Here is a 22,489-nt window from a genome sequence, read left to right as displayed (position 1 = left end):
AAATGAACATCTTGTCAGGACTGGTGGAAGTAAATAAGCAGTTAGAGAAAAAGGCTATTTCATTGAACTGCAAAGAAAAACAATCTTAAAGACTTTGTTCTTATTCTCCTGCCTTTAATAACGCACAGTCATAAGACTACGGAAACCTTCTGAGAAGAAATTTTTATTGGTGGCTTTACTTCACCATACATGCGCACCAAAATGCCTTCAGAAACTGATGCCCAAGGTGCTCCCTCAGAGGACCACAAATACAATAAAGTTCCGTTTGAGTGTAAGGCTACTTTAACAAGGAATTCAGATTTAATTAGGAGTTTGAGATTAACATATACACACTACTATATATAAAATAGATAATCAACAAGGGCCTACTGTATAGCATAGGGAAATATACTCAATATTTTGTAATAACCTATAAGAGAAAAAAGACTTTGAAAAAGAATATATGTATGTATAACTGAATCATTTTGCTGTATAGCAGAAATTAACATTGCAAATAAACTATACTTCAAGAAAAAAATTTTTTTTTAATACGCAGGTTTCTCAAACAGGAATTAATATACTTTAAAACCATAGGCTTAAAACCCAGTGAGACAGTGTAAGTGATGGCCAGGCATCATCGCCAGCCAAGCTTCATTGCCTCTAAGATTTCATGAGCTATGCCAGATCTGCTCTTTTTTAAAAAATTCTTTCAGTACATATCAATCCTTAAAATTAAGAGATTTCTACTTCTCTGCCCCCGATATTTTCAGTCTCTTCTGCTATACTCTGTTTATTTTTGCTAACTCTCCCTTCATAGAAAACAGGTCTTTAATTCTCTTATAGGTCCCACTGGCTAAGATTTAAATGTCTTCTTTACTTGATGCTGGATATGCCAAATTACCTATATTCCTTCCAACTTGTAGCAATTACACTGGGCCAATTTTCTTTTCCTTTAAGTTATGACAGGCAAATAGAACCAGGGCTCTAGAGGAAACCCAGCAGGTTTCATATAGTTTATTGCTTGGGTCTAATCATTTTAAATATGTTACCAAGAAATACTTTCAGGATGAAAAATATTAAACTTTAGAACAGAATTTGATATATATTTATTTTTATATAAAATTGGAAAGAGAACTAGCATTTATTAAACCTCATCTATCTGCCAAGTGTCAGATGTGTTACCTCATGGAATTCTCTCAATTATTATTGTGGTATTATTATTCCCACTTCTCATGGAGAGAAATAAAGGCTCAAAGAAGAAAAAGACTCACTGCGCTTTAAACTCAGGGTTCTTTGACTCCAAACCTCTACTACCTTTTAGTATACCACGATGAGTTGAAGTAATATGTAGAATTATAATTGATTTTCTATGAATTTACTGTTTCAGTTATTAAATTTCAAATTCATTAAAATTCACACAAAAACATTTACCTTTACTAAAAATCAAATTATATTGACATCATGCCAAAATAACTGCTCTATGAGGAAAATTAATCCAAATCTATTCCCTTCTAGAAAGGTAAAACTCTTAGGTGTTGCTTTAGAACAATAACCAAATAATAATTATGTTTCAGCCATTTTAGAAACTTATTTTCCATTACTGTATATTAATTATGATTCTGATCAGTTGCGTTAACAAGACTTTTTCTCCTTATACTTTGCGCTTTTTTCCAAAAAGTCTATTTTGTTTTATGCCATAGTTGGACTTTTGCCTAGAAAATTACAAAATCACTTAAAACGAACAGTATTTATCCCGTCTTTCTGAAGGAAAATACTCCTAACTCCAACCTCATGACTCTCCCCTAATATTTTTCCAGCCGTAGGTGTTAGCATCTGCTGTTGTAAAATCTTTGGTTTTGATTGGGGGAGACTGGGGTGAGGGCTAGAGCAAAGATGACTTTTTACATTAAACATTATATAATCATTCCACATGTCCAATTACACAGATGACTGGAACTTTACAAAACAATCTACCTCAAGCTCATCTTAATCATTTTCACATTTGTGTTCTTGAGATTCTACCTGAGATTCTCACCCTTACAATCCCTAAATAAGGCACCTGACACACTTCTCACCAGGTAGGAACCTGGTGGTGACAAATGCTTTCTCTGCGTCCTTGTGAGCACTGCTGAAACTGAGATAGGCCTCAACTCTTCTTCTCCTGGAAATGTATGCAAGCCTCAGACCACTTACAACCTCCCCTCCCTGTTTCACCATTTAGATGACTGCTCAGAGACAATCAGAAAAAGTGCCAAAGAACGTATCACCCCAAATGGCTTCCCTAAACTCTGTACTGTATTCTTCCGTCTCTTGACTCCCCCACATTATCATATATGCGTAAAGCAGCCCACAGAGGCGGTAGAGTGAATGGAAAAGAGAAAACCAAGGCACAAGGCAGCACCATGTGCTTCAAGAAGGACCAGGAGTGATGTCAGGAACCCTGGGTTCAAGGAGGGAGCTGACCCAGGTTAACATAAACATAGGGTCACTTACTGCCCCTTTTGCAGTGTCCATAGAATGCGTCCTTAGTTTTCTTCCATTTGTCTCAAACGCATGGTAGGACTTCAAAGAGCACTGATTAACGAAATGACTTACTACAATCAGTTACCGCTTTTAAGTCAGCGAGCTATCCTCTGAGGTTAGTGGAATGCTTTTTCAATAGGAGATAGCGCTCTCCATTCTTTTTTTTTCCCCTCAAGATCCTTCTTCTGATAACCTGTTTTATGTTGAGTGCTCTGCTATTTTCTTCCTTTCTGTCCATCAATATTTAATTTAAAGTAAACATCTTTTTCAGAGATAATAGTTTGACCTTTAGTCAGAAAGATTTACCCACATCAGTTCACTGAATTCTCCATTTTTTATTATTTCATTTAAAATCATTAAGATGAACTTCAAATATAAAATTTTTTATTACTTGAAAGGCATTTGCCTCAGTATGTTAAGAAATGGATCTACTATCCTTTTCCAAAGAATCTTAGGAGGCCACTAGTCTAGTAAGACAATTCTATTTCTTCCAAGCAATATCTGGATTTAGTGATCCTCCAAGCATACATGTTAATATTACAATATTTGTGCAGCAACCGGGTTCTTGACTTTGATGGTTACGTATAAGTAAAATACTGGGGAAAAAAACAGCTATCCCTTCCATTAAGTTTCATAGCTTTCAATCTTTAAAGAAAATCCTCTATTTCACTATTTTACTAAATCATATTAAAATGTAAATTTCAGCTACTGTTTCAATTCTAGTCAAAACCACCAAAAGAAAACTATAGGCTCCTAACTTAATTTTCTTGAAAATGAGCAAAGACAGCAGAAAATAAAGGTTTTCTGTAAATGAATATGACATTGGAATGATTTAAATAGCAAAGAACCAAAAATTGTGATCCTAGATAAGTTTAAATCCCAACACCGTTGATTGATTTGAAACAGGAATTATCAGAAATTGGATTAGTAGAAAGAGCTTGATGTTCAAAAGACTGAGCTCAAGATCGGGCCATGGTTTTTTCCCAGAATCTTAGGACAGTCATTATTTTTGGTACTTTAGATTTACCATCTGTGAATGAGGATATTACCTAAATGAAATAATAAACCCAACTATTTTATAAATTATTCAATGGAAACAAATGGTATAAAATCAAAGTTGGTTCTTAATAAAAATTGATCATTATAACTTAAATGTGTATGTAAATAGTTACTGAACAATAAATGCTGAATTCAAGATAGCTTTTCAGTCTCTTATAAGACTTGGGCAATTTTTAAGGAGAAAAAAAAACAGCATCAAGAGCATGTTGTTATTAATGCATAAGCACTATAAAACGGGGAGTGTGTTCAAGCAAAATCTACCATTTTGCCAGTAGAAAGAGTAAAATCTTTCCACTAATATCTTTACTGCTTAATAAAAAGGTTTACCTCAGGAAGTGTTAGCTGGGCTGAAAAATTACTGAAAATACGAAGCAGTACATGTTTATTTCCATTAATACAAACTTAATATTATTCTAATGCTGCTTGCACTATTTGAATAACATAAACAATTGTTGGCCAGTGCAATTCTGAAGGACAATTATTTATGTTCCCCCAAAGCTTGATCTATTCATTCTATTATTTATCCACGAATAGCTTGATGACTACCAAAATGCTTTGCATTTCAGTTTTTCAACAGCAATCTTTATTTTAGAATGTTACCCTGACATTCGGATATACTGTTAGGGCAGAACACTTTGAGCATACTGGAAATTGTACAATACATACAAAATTGCTTGTATTTCACCTTTTATCCACGTAACGTTCAGAACTTGTTTTTTCTGCCAAGTTTTAAGCATTTTCAAATTGTGAAATTTCATCGGAATTGCTGGCAAATAATACTGACATTTAAAACTTTCCTTCATATTATCTACCATTCTAAGCACTTTGCATGTCATAAATTTACATATCACAAGTCAGAGTTTATATCATTATCTCCTTGCTTCACCCACCTCCCCTGTTACAGAGGGTGAAACTGAGGTTCAGAAAGTTTAAATAACTTGATCAAATTGATTTAGCAATTTAAGTGGCAGAACTTGGAGTCAAGATCCATGATCCTTATTATATCTGATGTTGCCCTGTTACGATTATCAATAATATTTTTTGACAAATGATTTTCATTGATTTGGCATAAACAATTAAAACTTATTTCAGTTAAGAGACACCTGACAGTAATATACAAATATGTTCACAAAACTAAACTCTTCTTAGAAGTGATATAATTAGTGAATATTTGCTCATCTGTCAACGTGGACACGAGAGAATGCCACAATATATAAGAAGAACATGAAAATTGAACCCCAAAGACTTAGGTCTGATCTCAACTCTAAAAGGAATCACATTACAGGAACCATAGTTCAGATCCTCAGTGTTCTGATCTGTAAAATGGAGATTATGGTATCCACTTTAGCTACTCTACAATTTGGCTTTTAGGGTCAAATCAGTTGAGGTAATGTGAAAGGGTGTCATAAAATGAAAGAACTATATAAATGAGAAATTGAATTAGGAAATACTGCAGGGGTAGGATATAAGAAAGGAAAAGGCATACCAGCATTACTAGTACGATTTTAATCGAATCTTTTAAGGAGATATATGACATAAAAATCATTTAGAAAAAATAATTGACAGAAAAAAATAAGCCAGTTTACTGCTTTTTCCATAGTCTATCTGGAATAAAAAATAAGGGATGCTTGCACAGATTTTCTAAATAATCTGGAAAAGTTGATGTATGTATGAAGGTTTATCATGATTTAATCTGTAGTATTTTTTTTTAAGTGTACGTTTTAGTTTCAACAAGGTGTCCAAGGAACCAGGCCCTATGTATAAACAGTATTTGAAGAAGGCTGTCTCTGCCTCTAATTATACTTTCATTTATTCAATAAGCATTTACTTAAGACTTACCCTTGTACCCAACCCAACTGATACTTCATAGAAGGCAAAGGAAAGGAAGATATCAGTATCCCTCTTCAGATAGCCTCCTCATGTTGAAGAGACAAATCACAAAGCTACTAGAAAACAAGGATCAATACGTGATAATAGAAGGCATAAATGAATGTGGATGAGAGACAACGCAAAGGGCTCCTGCGTGGTATTACTCAGGTAGACATTTGGAGGAAGTCTATTGGGAGTCATTCAAAGGAAGAAATAACTGAGTTTGACAAAGAGAAGAGAATAAAAGGAATTCTACATTCTTAGTGGACATCTGTGAGAATCTACAAAGACCAACAAGATTTGCAGGGCCTTGAGGTCACATGCTCACTGCTGCGGTGCTTAGAAGCACGAGCTCTAAACAAAAGAGAAATAATATTTAAAAGAAAAAATAAAGAAAAAGTCACCATATACAAGATTGACCAGCATAGGGAAACCCCGTCAAAAGCAAGAACAGGAAATAAATCAAGGATCTTGGGAGCTGTAAACGAAAAATGAAAGTTCACATCCAAGAACCAGGAAACAACAAAAAAAGAAATGACGCTACAGATTGTGAATTGGACACATAAAATTGCCAAGGAGAGAAACAGACTGAGATAAACAGAGAAAACAACAGTTGGAAAGGAAAATTAGTAAGTGTGGTCTGTAGCAGCAGCGATCCATCGGATCATCAAGGCAAAATGTCCTGTGGATAGCTAGACAAGTGGGCAGCTTTGCTTTCACTGTTGTCTACCTGTCACTTTGTATAGTGATGAAATTAATGAACCTGACGCTTCCCTTTCATGACTGGAAAGACTCGAATGTCCTGCCCTTCTTCGCTCATGCACGGCAACCACACAGTTCTCCTGTCAGTACAATCAAATCTCTCCAAGTTACAGGGAATTCTGAAAACGCATCGTTTGCTCCTAGAATAATAAACAGGAAATACAGGGGAGAAAAATCCTTCCAAAAAGCAGGTAATGAAACCAAACGGCCTTTTTGTTTGTCTCTTTCTTCTAACTGTTATAAAAGAGCATAGGGAAGCAGGGAATATATCCGCCCATTTACCTGACATTCTTTTATCATAATTGGATTTCATCCTAATAACATTAAATTTCTTAGTAAAGAAACAAGTAGACTCTCAACTATTGAATTATTCCAAAGTTAACAACGGGTGCTATATTCAATGCTTGGAAAAGTCTTTTTTTTCTTGGCATCTTTGCCAAAAACAGACAACAGATTAAAGACCTAGTTGACCAAATTCAAAGCATCAAAATAAAACCAAGTACTAATTGGATCAGGATCCAAGAGATGCTTAATTTGAAGCCTTAGCAAACAAAAGTCAAGAAGAAAGTTAGCTTCCGCTATGGGAAGAAAAAACCCGAGACATAATTTTTCTTAGTTTTGAACTTAGAAATCAAAACTCGAGAGAGACATGCTACAAATGTTACAGGATAAATGGATTTCCCTTTAACCACAAAATTGTGTCGCCCACAGCATGATTGAAAACTGTTACAAATTTCCAAGAGCTTCAGCACTGATTAGCGAGTGAATTGCCTTCATCTCTGCCAACTTACCTGGCATCCCTCTATGTTTACCAACACACTTCTCCCTGGAGGCTGCAGAGAGCAAGCTCCGGAGTCAACTCTGGAGCCTTATCTAAATCCCCTGAAAGCTGTGAGGGGAGCTTATCTCTGCCTGAAGACCCAATGTCATTTTCCATGTCAAGTTGCAGACATTCCAATATTGTGAAGATATGGATGACTTGGCCTCATCGTTGAAAGCAGACGATTATTACAGGCATTTTATAAAATTAATTATTTGGTTAATACCTGTGCGGATAAAATGGACTTTAGTCGACTAATTTTTGTTACCAAGACTGATCCTTGCATTCAGCCAGAAACATCAATAACCTTAACAAGTTATTCAGCAGGGACTGTGAATTTGTTCAATAGAGCAACACATACTGAAATCAGATCAATGGATAGAGGTTCTGGTAAAAATGTATCAATGTATAGGTTGTGATTTTGTGCATATCAAAGCAGTGTATCTTACTGAAGTCTTTTTATGTGTTAACTTTATTAAATTTTAAAGTTTTTAAAAATAATTCTAAACTAGTGCTCATCGGACAAGTAGAATAAGATTGCTGTGACTATATAGAATTAGAATCTAACAAAAGGCCTCATTTAATTTGGCATTTAACATGCTATCTGGTATTGTTCACAACTGCTTCATGTCTGTTAATCAAATCTGACCAACTGGACTGGAAGCTGATTAAGAAAATTGTTTCAAACCTCACTATTCCTCCAATGTGTTGAGCATTATCCTGTTAAATAGACATTCAAATGGATGAATGAATGAGCGAGCCTCTCTCCTACATTATTTTTTACGCAATCCATCCACCTTAAAAAGCCACGAGTAGCTGACTCAAGTCAATGACTTGGATCATTTTTACAGCATATTTATACAGACACATCTTCCAGTTTGCTTTCTGTCAGGGGCTCATATTGGAAAACTGAACAGAACTACATTAGAGGAAATGTGAAATGTGTTCTTAAGAAGGTAATTCTGAAGGGTATTCAGGGAAGGCCACGTGTGTTTACCTCAAAGAAATGTCTTTCCATTTACTATGATAAAAAAATCTAATGTAGATTTTCATAAGTCCGTGTCTTATTGAGAGCTTTGTTTAGCAAGGTAGTCACTGGGTGATAAGTTAGATTAAAAGGAGTCTAAAACCCAAAGGAAAGGAAGGAGAAAGGAAAAAAGGGAAGGAGGGAGACAGACAGGAGGGGAGGGAGTCAGGAAGGGAAGGAGGGAAGAAAAGAACTGGAGTTCCCAAAACACTATTTTCACTGTGTACCAAGCAAGGATTCAAAGCTCACCTCAAGACTCACCTCCTCCATGAAGCCTTCCTTGAACTCTAGGACCTTTTATCTTGCTCTTCTCTAACCTGCTACCTGCCGAGCCCACCTACTCCACTGAATTCTGTGTTTAACTCTGTATAGGCTCCTGTCTCCTGTAGTTTATTCCTGGGAGTTAGTCTTCATAATCTCCTAGATAAAGGGGCCCATCTTCTCTGGGTTCTGTTTCCCCACCACCCCCAGCATAGTATAAGCACACAGCAGACTGCCCAGAAGAAATAAGTGAAGGGTTAAATGACCAAATAAAGACTACATTTTCCCTAACTCACTAATCTTGAATTTTACTCTGATGCTCTCAGAAAGGAGTTTTTACTTCAGAATCCAATGGTCTTCTAGACCTAGGGAACTGTAATCTCCACAAGGGTACCACACACTCCCAATTGTGTGGAAATTTAAACAAACACACAACACACACATACACACATCTTCCCATCAAGAGCCCATAGCTTTTGTCATATTCTAAAAAGAGCATACAATTCAAAGGGGGCTTAGAACTACCATTCTAAATAGTGAAGAAAAATAAGTTTAATACCCAGAAGCCAAGAATGCATGGTCTTTGAAGCCATTTCGGTCTATAATGAGAAATTCTTCATTCCGACCTTTGACTGGTTGGTTTAATCTTAAGCCATATTCTGAATTACTTCATACACTATTTCAACTCTTGCATTTAACAGTCTGTCTCCAGAGGTGGTTAATGAGTGTATTAATCCACATATTTGCAGAACTTTTTTTTCCATTTGCATTCTGTAATTTAGAAAAAGCTTTAAAATGCAAGGCTTATTTTCTTTTTTTTTCCTTTTCTTGGCCAATTTTTGAAAAATGATTATCCTTGTCTGTTTTTTAATAATTATTTATAAACAGTCTAAAAGCAAAGCTCTGACATACAGATTATTTTTCCTACTGGTTAAGAGCAAAAATTATTATTTTTCTATTGTATTCTGCATCTTGCATCAACGTATAATGATCTAGAAAGATGGATTGTATGGGGTAAAACTGGAAGTTGGCAAAAATCTTCAGTAAATTTAAGAATTAATTTTTATATAAATTATTCATAAAATGAATTACACATACCTTAGTGCAGTGGTGAGGCACTCATATGACAAACAGAGAGACATCAAAAGTAGAAAATGCTTGAAGATATTGCTGAATTTTTGCAGTGGCCATAGCAATGATATTACCTCTGTATCTTGAGGCTCTTGGCTCACATAACAAGAATTGATATAAAAGTACAAGCTTACATTTCTCAGAGAAGAAAATATGGCTCATCTTGTGAAAGAGTTATGAATTTAAGGTTGTTTCTTAATATGATAGATGGGAATGAAATGGAAAGATAATGCAGAGCTGCTCCAGAAAGACAAAAAACAGTAAGTTTTGTCCTCGATTAAACCTTGAACCCAATGAGTAAATCCTCCAAAGTTTGCCAGCCTAGGAGACTGCAGTAGCTAACTGGGAATGAGGAAGGAGAGGATCAGAGCCGAGGACATGGCATTGAGTAGCTGACCCACAGAAGACACACATGGGAGGGTGGTGGGCCTCAGAGACTGTCCACTTCTCTCCTACTTGAGCTCAAGAATGTGGGGACGTGGGTTTCTTTCAAGCCATTTACTGAGCACCATTAAGCAGATAGTACCGAGTCAGGTATTTCAGAGAGGGGAAAGAAAAGTCTCTTTGGAGGTGAGAGCTCAGAATTAGAAGTCAAATAGATGTAAAAAAAAAAAAAAAAAAAAAAGAAGCATATAAAATGTATCAAAGAAATGACAAGACTTGCCAATCAGTTGGAAATGGGAATTAGAATTTCCACGTGGTTCCAATGTCTAAGGCAGGAAATTATAAAAGCACTGACAGAAGCCACATACCTGGTTTGAGAACTGGTTTGAGAAGATGATGAAAGATTCATAGGGAACATTTCCTAGACAGTTGGGAACACAGTTCTAGAGAACAGAAGAAGGGACAGTAACTGACCTACAGTTTAAGGCAGGGGAAAGGATGTGCTTATTAACAAGGGAATGTGAAGATGAGCACAGAGCTAAACGCCTTGAATAACAACTCTATCTGACACTGGGGATTGGGAAAGGAAAGAGAAGAAAATGTCCGAGCCACAGAAGGAGGTGCCGGTAAGGGTAGTAGAAACAAAAGCAGAAGAAATTTTCAAGAAGGAATACATGATCAAGACTTTTTCATACCACTGACAATGTAGTTTGGGTTTAACCAGAAGAAAATCATTGGTTATCTCTGAGAGAGTCTTGAGTGCACTGTTAGTATCATGAAAATGGTTGCAGAAGGCATAGATAAAAACAGTGAATAAGAAGAAAAGATCACCACATATACAGAAATAGCCCACATTAATATTCCAATTGCATAGTCATCTATATGCAGCATATGTTATAAATCTCTTGAGGTCTGCTTTGTCTCTATTGAGTTTCCTATTGCTGCTGTAATTACTTACTACAAAATCACTGGCTTAAAACTGCACAAATTTATTATTTGGAGGTCAGAAGTCCAAAATGTGTTTAATTGAGCTAAAATCACATTGTCAGCAGGGCTGATTCCTTCTTTCTTCCCAACTTTAGTGATAGGTAATTAACAAATAACATTGTATAAGTTTAAGTTGTACAACATGATGATTTGATATACGTATATATTGTGAAATGATTACAACAATAAGGTCATTTAACATACCCATCACCTCACATAATTACCATTTTGTGTGTATGTGGTAAGAACATTTAAGATCTCGCTAAGCAAATTTTAAGTATACAATACAGTATTGTTAACTACAGTTACCATGCTCTACATCAGACACCCAGAACTTATTCATCTCATAATTGAAAGTTTGTACCCTTTGACCAACATCTCCCCATTTCCCCTACCCACTCCCAGCCCCAGGTAACCACCGTTCTACTCTTTGTTTCTATGAGTTCCAACTTTTTAGGTTCTACATTTAACTGACATCACAGAGTATTTGCCTGTATGACTTATGTCTCTAACTTCTCATTTAGCCTGATGCCCTCAAGGGTCATCCATGTTGTCTCAAATGACAGAAAGAACCTTTTTTATGGATGAATAATATTCTATTTTCTTTATCCATTTATTTTCTTTATCCTTTTATCCATTGATGGACACTTAGGTTACTTGTATATCTTGACTATTGTGAATAAAGCTGCAGTGAACATGGTGGTGCAGATATTTCTTCAAGAGAGTGATTTTTTGTTTCCTTCAATAAATACCCAGAATGGGATTGCTGGACCACATGGTAGTTCTACTTTTAATTTTTTTGAGAAAACTCCATAGTTTTTTTTTTTTTTTTTTTTTTTTTTATAACGACTATGTGAACTAATTCTTCCCGTTGCGGAGCACAGGCTCCGGACGCTCAGGCTCAGCGGCCATGGCTCACGGGTCCAGCCGCTTGGCGGCATGCGGGATCCTCCCGGACCGGGGCACGAACTCAGGTCCCCTGCATCGGCAGGCGGACTCCCAACCACTGCGCCACCAGGGAAACCCTGAACTAATTCTTTTGAAGCTGTAGGGGAGAATCCCTTTCCTTGCGTTTTCCAGCTTCTAAAGGTCACCTACCTTCTTTGGTTCATGGTCCCTTCCTCCACCTTCAAAATCAGCAGCACAGAATCCTCAAATCGCTCTGATTCTGAAACTCCTGCCTGCCTCTTTCACTGAGAAGGACCATAGTGAATACACTGGGTTCATCTGGATAACCTAGGATAAACTCGCCATCTCAAGATCCTTAATCACATTTGTAAAGTCCTTTCTGCTATGTAAGGTAACATAGTCACAGGTTCCAGGGATCAGAATGTGGACATTTTTGAGGACTCATTATTCTGTGTACCACGAAATCTAAGTTAAAACATCAGAAGCAGAATTGACTTTGGCTTAATTCTTATGCATCGGTTTACCTTCAGGTTAAATGATATGTGAGATTAATTCATTAACTAGAAGATGAACATTACATTTTTAATGGAGAGCTTTTACATTAGTCTATTATTTTCTGTTGAAAGGTCCTTAAGTTAAATGCTAAAATTCATGTTATAAAATTCCATTTAATGATAGTTGGGTAGCAATAACCATAAGCTGATAGCTTTCTGCCAGTAGCAATATTTTGATGAGCCTATTTTTGATTGAAACTATATTTTATATTTAAATAAAGAAATCACTCTTAGCAGCATCTTTTGCTGTTACTTTCTCCATTGTTTTTCAAAAGTAAAATGTCCTATTAAATAGGCTTCACAGCCCCACAAGGACTTTTCCTTTGTATACATGTATAATATGCATATTTTTAACCTAATGATGTAAAAATATATTTCAGTTACTCCTACTATTCAATCTGTAGTTTTTCCTTTATAAAATTGAAGGGATAATGAACAAAACTTCTGTGAAGATTACATGAGATTTAATGTATGTAAAGCCGTAGCACAGCTGCTGGCCCATAATAAGTAGGTCTTCAGTAAATTTTTAGCGTAATCCAAAATATATTTCATGAGATTTGCTCACTAATATTGAAACTTATTTCTATAAATGCTACAAAGTAATAATACTGTGGATGGTGTTTCTGAGTAAACTTTCGAAATTTAGTTGCTCTACGAAATAAAATAAGATCGTTAGCACGAAAATCCAATTTAAATAACTGCATTTAATTTAAAATGGTGGTTTATAATTAACTATTCAGTCCAGTTTTCATATGGGTACACAAAATGATAGCATTAAGGCTTTTTAAAAATTCCATCTAAAGGTACCAGTAAGTTGTGAGGAAATTTTTGTTTATTTCATATATTCAAAGTTAAAATTAAGCTATTCAGAAGATCAGCTGAAAGCAAATCTAGAAGACAGCAGCACTATAAGAAATAGAAGTCAAAAACAAAAGTTTTTTTCAGTGATTCTAATTCACCTTCAAGTTGCACTATTTCAAATTTCTTCCTGTAATCCTATGTTCCTATCTCTTTACCTCCTTTAAATAATGTTCCTGTGCTGTCACTGTCTATTTTCTTTTTGTTAAGTTGTCGAATGATCTCTGTCTTGCCCTGTGTAATTTAAGAGACTTTTATGTAGCTCTCTGAGAGACTATCACGCAAGTCCAACTAGGAGAATAATTTACGAGGTTCAAAATGAAGGGTCATTATTCTACTGTCTCACCCGCAGTGAATACACAGGCTCTCTCCTTCACGCATGGCAGGGTTTTAACTAGATCAAAAGAGGTAGAAGCTTTTAAATGAAGTATTGTGAATGCTATCATTGGTTACATAAGCTCCCTTTACATTTTTTTAAAAATATGATTGCTTAATGAGATTAGAGACCTATAAGAAAGCATGTCTTTGGGTATGGGCTTATCTGTAACTTTCACACAAATCTTTCTTTGGCTGAAAACACAATTTCAGCAGTTATGGTTTTATATGTCCTTAGGGTAACATCTAGTCATCTTTCATAAGTTAGAATAATACGCATAGTAAGTCTTCTTCACTATGAAGCTAAATGCAAAAGGAGCCAAGAGAGCGGATTTTCTCAGTTTTGAAGTTAATTTTTAGGTGTTTTTACGTCATCAAAGTACTCCTACCTGTGTTCAGCAATCATTGATACTAACGATGTTTATGTAGCTAGAAGAAAATAGCACTTTTTCTTACCATTTCAGTAACTAATGTCTTTTTTGATTACAACAGGCAAATCTAATTACTGCTTCTTGTGATTAATCTCAATAGTTGAATGACTTTCTAGGCAAACTGAAATCCTCCGTGTTTCCATGAGACCTGATTGTTTTATAAGCACATGTGTAGGGGATGCCAAATGAGAAAATAGAGTTACTTTTAGTAGCTGGACAACGTGTCATAGAAAAAAATGCTTGAGTGTCTTTATTTGTGTGTGCTTTATTAAACAGACCCTGTGAATCGGAAGTCTACGCTCTTATCTAAAAATTCTCTCTTCCTCCTCTCAATTTCTTAGCATATCCATCAAACTCCTCTCAGTGTATTCACCTCTTTCTTTTTATATATTTATTGATGTGCATTTTTTATGCCCCCATAGGTACTCTGAGCTGTGTCACCCACAGTACTTAGCCCTATGCCTTGAATATTTTTTTAAAAAGCTAATATTAATTGAATTCTTGCTGTGTGCTAGATGCCATTCTAAGATTTTTAGTCTATTAACTCAACCTTGAAAAGAGATGAAACGGGTACCACTATTATCTTCATTGTATAGAGAGGGAAACAGCAATTCAACACACATAATCTGGCCAGTTACGAAGCCTGTAAGTGGCCAAGCCTGAATCTAAGCCTGGGTTTATAACCGCTGCCCTACCTCCAGAGACCCTGCATGGGTAAATCTCCCCATGATCGACTTTCAGAGCACCAAGTCCTTCTTCCTAAACTTCACTACTTTTAGGACTTTACATTTGTCTTTCTGTTGTTTTGATTAATATCTACCCCTTCCACTGTGCCCAGGGCATATTAATAGAACCTATAGTATTTGATAGATGAGTAATAGCAGCTAATATTAAGTTTTTGCCATGTGCCAGGCACTGCATCTTATTTTAATATTCAGAAAGACTATCAGGTACCCACCAATTTACCTCCACTTTAGAGATGAGGATACTGAGACAGAGAGAGGTTAGGCAACTTGCCCAAGGTCACACAGCTAGTAAAATGGTGGAGCCAGGGCTTGAACTCAAAGGCCAGACTCCAGAGGTAAGCTCTGAAGAAATGAAGGAGTGGATCATTGAAAATCTAGCTTGGAGGGGCAGGGAGAGCTGTAGGGGGGAGATGACATTTGGCATGCCTGGACGGGCGAGGGGGAAAAGATAGAAACACTCTAGGCTGGGGAAACAACATGGATAAAGCAATGCAGAACAGTGTGCCTAGAGCTCAATAAATACGCATGAATGAGTGAACAGCTATCTTTATGGCCCATGAATTTAAAGGTTTTGCAGATGTAAATGCTTTATTACTAACAGTCTCTGCATTTGTTTTCTTTCAGTGCCACCGTGGGCCTTAATTGCCATAGCCGTAGTTGCAGTCCTTTTAGTCCTGACGTGCTGCTTTTGTATCTGTAAGAAATGCTTGTTCAAAAAGAAAAACAAAAAGAAGGGAAAGGAAAAGGGAGGGAAGAATGCCATCAACATGAAAGATGTGAAAGACTTAGGGAAGACCATGAAAGATCAGGTAATGTATTCATTCCATGTTTCTTCTTATTTTATCAAAAATTTAAGAATAGACAGTTTATTCGTTTATGCCAGATAAATATAGAAATAAACAATATCTGGACACTTGTCACAGTTTTAGAAATGCTTTGTAATCCTTTCAGTCATGACTCAACATCCCAAAGTACAATGGAAACGTGTGGTTAGGGTTTTCCAGTCTCCTAAGCACATAGACCAGGAAAGGGCATCCGTGACCATCAAGGCCAAATTGGTAGGCCCAGCGTATTGGAATGATACCTGAACATTTGTATTACATCTGTTTAGCCTCTCTTAATTGTGCCTAGAGCTAGAGAAACAGAATAAAGAGTACCTGTTCTTCCTCTTGGGCGGGACATCTTTTTATCATCATCGCTGTTCATAATCACTGTTAAATACTGAGTCTTATAGCTATTTATCACACTTGATGAAAGCTACCATCCCTATACAAACATCCAGCTCAATTGTGAGCGCTCAGGAATAATGAGTTATACAAGGCAAGTGAGAGAAGTATGAGCTGGTTCTAAAGAATGGGGTAGAATTTTAAGGCAAAACTCTTCACTTAGGGACAATTAGAACCATAATGCAAGTTATCAAATCCATCTGGCTGAGTTATCTTCCCAAGCCCAAGGAAGCAATCTGAGTGTCCTTTACACTGTTATCTATCTTTCCTAAACGAGCTAGGTGATTTGGTTCAGAATAAAGTCTACTATTAATAAGTATAATAATTAAATGTCCCTTCATTTCTCTATTGGAATCATATTCATATTGGATATTTCCAAGGAACAACTTATTTCATATAAAAAGTAAATGTAGGGACTTCCCTGGTGGCACGGTGGTTAAGAATCTGCCTGCCAATGCGGGGGACACGGGTTCGATCCCTGGTCTGGGAAGATCCCACATGCCGTGGAACAACAAAGCCCCGTGCACCAGAACTACTGAGACTGCATTCTAGAGCTCACGAGCCACAACTACTGAGCCCGTGTGCCACAGCTACTGAAGCCTGTGTGCCTAGAGCCCATGCTCCGCAACAAGAGAAGCTACCACAATGAGAATCCTGAGCACTGCAACAAAGAGTAGCGCGCTATCTACAGCTAGAGAAAGCCAAACTAGAGAAACCCAACGCAGCCAATAAATAAATAAATAAATTTATATTAAAAAAAAAGCAAATGTGAAGATTTTTCAGAGAAATAACATTTTCAATTATCAATGCTTCCCTTCAAATAATTCAAAATTTCTATTTATTCCCTAATAGCAACATATATAGGCAGTTTTATAAATTCTTATGATACTATTAATTGAACTCTTAAATATGTGAATCTCCTTAAGAACAATTTAGTTAAGGAAGGTGTTTTTAGTACATTTGTGTAGTTATCCACACACTCAGGACACTAATCCCTCTCCCTAGCCTGAGTTTTAAACACTTTGCTCAAAGACACTGTAATGTCTCTTGACAACAATTTCACATAGGCTCATTTTTCACTTGAACTTCTGCTTGGTTTCAGAGCTGTTGAATGAATGCTATGCCTGCACTCACACTCGGAGAGCTTCATCCTGAGCTCAGAGTATCAAGGGTTATATCTTTCTCAGAGTTTCTAATCACAGCCACAGAAGCCCAGGTGCCAGTGTTCAACCACAGATGTCTAATAAGGATTTTTCTTTTCAGTTAATTTGTTACATAGAAACTGAAGCTTTAAATCATGTCTTGTTTTATTTCAGCATTTTCCGTAACCAGCAGGACGTGATACAGATTTCTTTAGACAACATATTTGGGAGATTAATAGCAGTAGTAATAACCTTCTAGATGGACATGGATGTACTGAATAATTTGTATGTGAATTTGAGCTATGTCTATGAAACATTGGAAATATAATACTATCATTTTCATAACTACATTAAAATTCAAATGTGGTTTTCATGTTTGCTAGAATTAACAGTTTAAAACACTAAATAATGTTAAATGATTACTACAGCATTTCTTCCTAGGACAAGAAATTTGTATTTTTCTTTGTGGAATTTGTTCTGTATGATGTAAGACTAATTTATAGGATAGTAGCAGTGTTTATTACCCCTATTATGACATGGATAAATGACCAAGATCTCAAAAATAGTAAATACAGAAATCAGTAACTTGTACCATTTCACTCCATATAAGAACTAACAGAAATTCAAATTTCAATATTCATGACTATATGTCTCTATGATAAGATTTTATAACCAAGGAAGAATTTTTAAATATTCTGCAATAACAACAAAATGGTAATGATACATAATATTTGTATACAGAAAAGGATACATATTTAAGACTTTTATAATGGCTTAAAACTTAAAAGCACTAAAAATACAGAGGGGCAAAATCAACTTGCAAAGTCAGAGGTCTGGAAAGGTCATTTCTCCACGGCTTTTACTAACGTGTGTGGATATTTAAATTTTTATTTCTTCCCTCTGTGTCCTCCTTATCTGTATTATGTCTCATGACTGTTCTGGACTGTCCCTTGCGGTAGGTTTCCTCTGCTATGAGACACCCTTAGTCAACGCTCAACTACATTTAGTGGCCTGGCAGCCGGGGCTCCGCAGCTGAGGGTGTACCATTCTGACACACATCAAGAGGCTGAACTAAATTGATTTTTTTTTTAAGATAAAGGGTTTTCATTTTAAGATTACTGATTAAATAGAACAGTATTAGAAAGCTCAAGTTTTAATAGATGGGCACAGAAAGAAAATGTAGTGTCTTACGCTCCCTTTTTAGCATGCCTTATCAATTCCGAATCTGAACAATTTAACATTGAATGAACAAATGCACCTTCTGATGGTTTATCCAAGTACAACTAAACACCTTTTGAATGTTGAATCAAGCCAGAAGCATGTGCACTAAATTTTTGAAATTTAAAACAAGGTCTTTTTCCCAACACAGCTTTTCCCACTACAATTTATCAAACTCTCAGAACTGCTGGGCTTACATGCATTTTCCTCTGCATTTTGTCCCTTGGTGCGTGTGGTGGGGAGACTACTGCTCTTGAGATATTATAATAGCTGCTGATTTAATAGGTCTTAATTTAATGTAATGGTACAGAAAATGTCTTGCTTAAGCTCGGCCTTTGGGACAAGAATAGACTTAATCACTTCACTGATAAAACAGCAGCACTGAGAAATTATCAAAAATTTAGCCCTATTCCATGCAGAATAATTGCAGAAATGGTCATGCACCTTTCATTAGGGCAAAAACCACTTAGAGAGAAGGCGATTTAATAGCTCAGCTCTTTCAAATGACACTGAGCTGAAACATATGTAAATTGTCAGTTCTGAAAGAGATTTTGAAAAAGTATTTTAATCCATGAAAATTCTTTTCATGATGGAGTGGTGTGAATATTTTTTCAGACAAAAATGTGCGCTAAATAGTTTGCTATAAAAAAAATCAAAATCTTACAGGAGGCAAATTACCTACATTGCCATTTTCTCAACACATCTTTTCAGACAGTATTAAAGACTGACGCACAGCTGAGGTTCTGAAAGGGCAATGTGGGTTCACTGCCTCAAGTCCTCCCCTTAAATTCAGTAGTCTTTTCCTGTCACTTTACTATCATTTTTCTATTAGCAACACCCCAAGTTAAAAGATTAATATTTAAATAATTATGTTGTTTTCCTGCCTGTGGCTATCAGTAAAGCAACATTTTACTATTCAAGGAAACATCCAAGTATAAACTTCCTAATTAAGTGGTGTATGGCTCACCAGATTTGAAAAGGTTTCTGCACAGATGTAATAATGGCAATTTTCAATTTTCCAAAGTCATTGTAGGCTCCTGAAACTATTCAGGAAGAACAAAATGGAAGGCATCTCCAACTACAGCTCAACTCTCTGTTTCAGCTCAACTCTCTGTTTATCATCTTCCCACCCTAATGAGTTCTAGTAAGATGATGCCAAGTCTGTTTTTTAGGATCAAATTAGAGTTAGATGGCTAGAGCCAAATTGCAGTCTTGTCAGTTCAGAGACTGAGGGTGTCATTTTGAGACACCACTGTGGGTCTCTGTATGAATGGATAAGTGAACAGAAGAGATTTCTCTGAGCAGAGGGAAAACACCATGTAATCTGGGAGTTGTGGGAGGTTGGATGGTAGAGCTATAGTCTAATGACTCTGAAGCCTTTCTGAAGCCTGATTATACTTCTGTGCATTTGAGTTCTAGAAGATTTCTCAGGTTTACTTTGATCACTGACAGGAGTTAAAATTCTTTTGCTTTGGGCTTCCCTGGTGGCGCAGTGGTTGAGAGTCCGCCTGCCGATGCAGGGGACATGGGTTCGTGCCCCGGTCTGGGAAGATCCCACATGCCGCGGAGCGGCTGGGCCCATGAGCCACGGCCGCTGAGCCTGCGCGTCCGGAGCCTGTGCTCCGCAATCGCAGAGGCCACAACAGTGAGAGGCCCGCATACCGCAAAAAAAAAAAAAAAAAAAAATTATTTTGCTTTGCTTTGTCAGAGATATAAAGCAGCCTACCACTCATATGTCTTATCTTCAATTTTGTGAGATTCTATGGTAACACACACACACAAAGAAAGGCAGTGAAAATACCATAACCAAAACCTAGGAGAGAATATTTGTGGTATATAACAACAAAAAGATTGAGACCACTAAAATACAGAGCCTCTACAAATCACTAAGAGGCAAACAACCCAATAGAAAAATTAGCAAAGGATGTATTATATATACATATTATACAAAAGATTATTACACAGGTAGTCCCCAGAAGAAATAATACAAATAGTTCATATAAAGGTTTTTAAATTTTTCAACCTCAATAGTGTTCAGGAAAACGTAACATTTTATCATTTTTCATTTTGAATAATAACTATTTATAGATTTCTAATTTTTTTCTAATTCTTTAAAGCAATAAGAATGCACACCCCCTAGAAACAAAACTTCTAATATTTATAATCTTTATAACCTTTGATTTTTTTGAGCAAACTTTTTGCATTAATTGGGAAAATACATTATATATTTTTAATAAAGAGGACCATTTGAATGAATTTTATGAAATTATGAGCTTTCTAGTGTTTCAATTTATATTACACTTAAGTTTTAGGTTATCAGGAACATTCAATTGGTTTAAACTCAATTTTGAGAATTCTGTGCCATGATTTTTGCTTGTTACCACAAAATTAATTTTTATGCTAATTTCAGCTTGACAGAATTGCAAACATAACTCCTTTTACCTTTTGCTATCAAACAGACCCGTAAGTCAATTTAATTCAGCCTAGCTTTCTGTGGAGCTGTTATGAAAGTAAAACAGTAAACTTAAACTGGAACTGGGGTAGATTTTTCTCTAAACATGCATTTGCTGGTGGCATGGTTTTTTTTCCTCTTTTCCCATAACCATTACAAACGTATACGCAAAACTCAGGAAATTACAATTTTCTAAGAATCACTTTCTCAACTATCTTTTTCATAGGAAACAAGGCAAGAAAAGGCCACCCATTTCATATAAATTACTCCACTGCATGTAACAAGGATGTTTTACATGATGCTTAAGATCTCTTTTAAACTACATGAATGTGAAAACTGGCCTGGTTAATAGCATGTTTATCATACCTCCGAAAGAAGCGATTTTATCAGAGCCAAATATAACACCAAAGGTTGACGTTTTCTTTGCAACAACTTTACATTTTTTGCTTGCAATATTCTGAGGGGCTATTTCCATTGCTTCCATGTTGCTTGCTGATTGGGGGGAAAAAATTCCGTGCACAAATGGAATTTTAAAAAAATATGTAAGCAGCAGATGTGAATGTGTGTCAGACAAATGGAGATTTACAGCATCTCAATGCTTGCTTCTAACAGCTTGGAAGTATAACCACAGGCCCAGTGTCAATTTGAGTTCTGATGAAAATTCATTTGAATTCACATATAATCCATTTCCCTACTCATAGGCCCTGAAGGATGATGATGCTGAAACTGGATTGACTGATGGGGAAGAAAAAGAAGAACCCAAAGAAGAGGAGAAATTGGGAAAACTTCAATATTCACTGGATTATGATTTCCAGAATAACCAGGTCTGAGGGGGAAAATGTCTTGTAATTCCATTACGTTTTCTGAAATTACCAACTAGAAATTGAAACAAGATACTTCTTAAAACATTTGGTTTGCTACGAGGGGAAAATGCAATTATCAAAGCTATTGATGAAATCATTTCTAAGTACAGGCGGTCCCCTACTTGCTAATTTAACTTCTGGTAATTAGAATCCACAGTGTTCAGCCGATTACATCTACTTATGGCACTTACAGCAGGCAGGCAGAATACAAATTAACTTGAAGCCATCAGTCTGATTCTGAGAGCTCCCAGTCACAGATCCCTCAGGCTGAGCTACAACAATCTTCCTTGGAATTCATGGATTTAGCTCCAAACAGGGCAAGGGACCTTTGAGTTAGACCACCAATTAAGCCAAAGTCTTCAAACAAAAATTAACCATTTGATGAGGAATCAAAGATTAAAAAATTGACTTTCCATGAATTTCAATGGCAAGAATGCCTTATGTAATATGATACTGGCTAAACCTCCTAGCACAAATGAGTTAACGGCTCTAGAAAAGTAGAAAGACCATCAACTTGATCTCTAATGCCTTTGCATGCTGCCCTGCTTCCGGAAAAGTGACAAGGAACTAAAGGTTGCATCAAAACAGTCCTTCCTGCTTTAAAAGCCGTGAAGTGCCCCCTAGATGAATGATAATACTAGCTGGCTTTTATTAACTGCCTGCTATAATGGTAGCTCCAAGTTAAATGTTAAAAAAAAACACTCTACCTAAAAAGACCTTCCAGGGGCTTCCCTGGTAGCGCAGTGGTTGAGAGTCCGCCTGCCGATGCAGGGGACGCGGGTTCGTGCCCCGGTCCGGGAGGATCCCACGTGCCGCGGAGCGGCTGGGCCCGTGAGCCATGGCTGCTGGGTCTGCGTGTCCGGAGCCTGTGCGTCGCAGCAGGAGAGGCCACAACAGTGAGAGGCCCGCGTAC

General features: G+C 36.5%; 1 protein-coding gene across 1 annotated transcript in view; it reads left to right on the top strand.

Annotated features, from left to right (window-relative positions):
* The window catches only part of SYT1 (synaptotagmin 1), a 423,804-nt gene that overhangs the window by 263,962 nt on the left and 137,353 nt on the right, over positions 1 to 22,489 (top strand). Inside the window, exons 4-5 of the mRNA XM_060165202.1 lie at positions 15,300 to 15,484; positions 21,415 to 21,537. Coding sequence (XP_060021185.1) covers positions 15,300 to 15,484; positions 21,415 to 21,537 — 308 coding nt within the window. The remainder of the gene's footprint in view (positions 1 to 15,299; positions 15,485 to 21,414; positions 21,538 to 22,489) is intronic.

Source organism: Lagenorhynchus albirostris, chromosome 11, assembly GCF_949774975.1.
Source record: "Lagenorhynchus albirostris chromosome 11, mLagAlb1.1, whole genome shotgun sequence".
Taxonomy (NCBI): Eukaryota; Metazoa; Chordata; class Mammalia; order Artiodactyla; family Delphinidae; genus Lagenorhynchus; species Lagenorhynchus albirostris.
The sequence above is the reverse complement of the archived record's forward strand: the minus strand, read 5'-3'. Positions and strand labels throughout refer to the sequence as shown.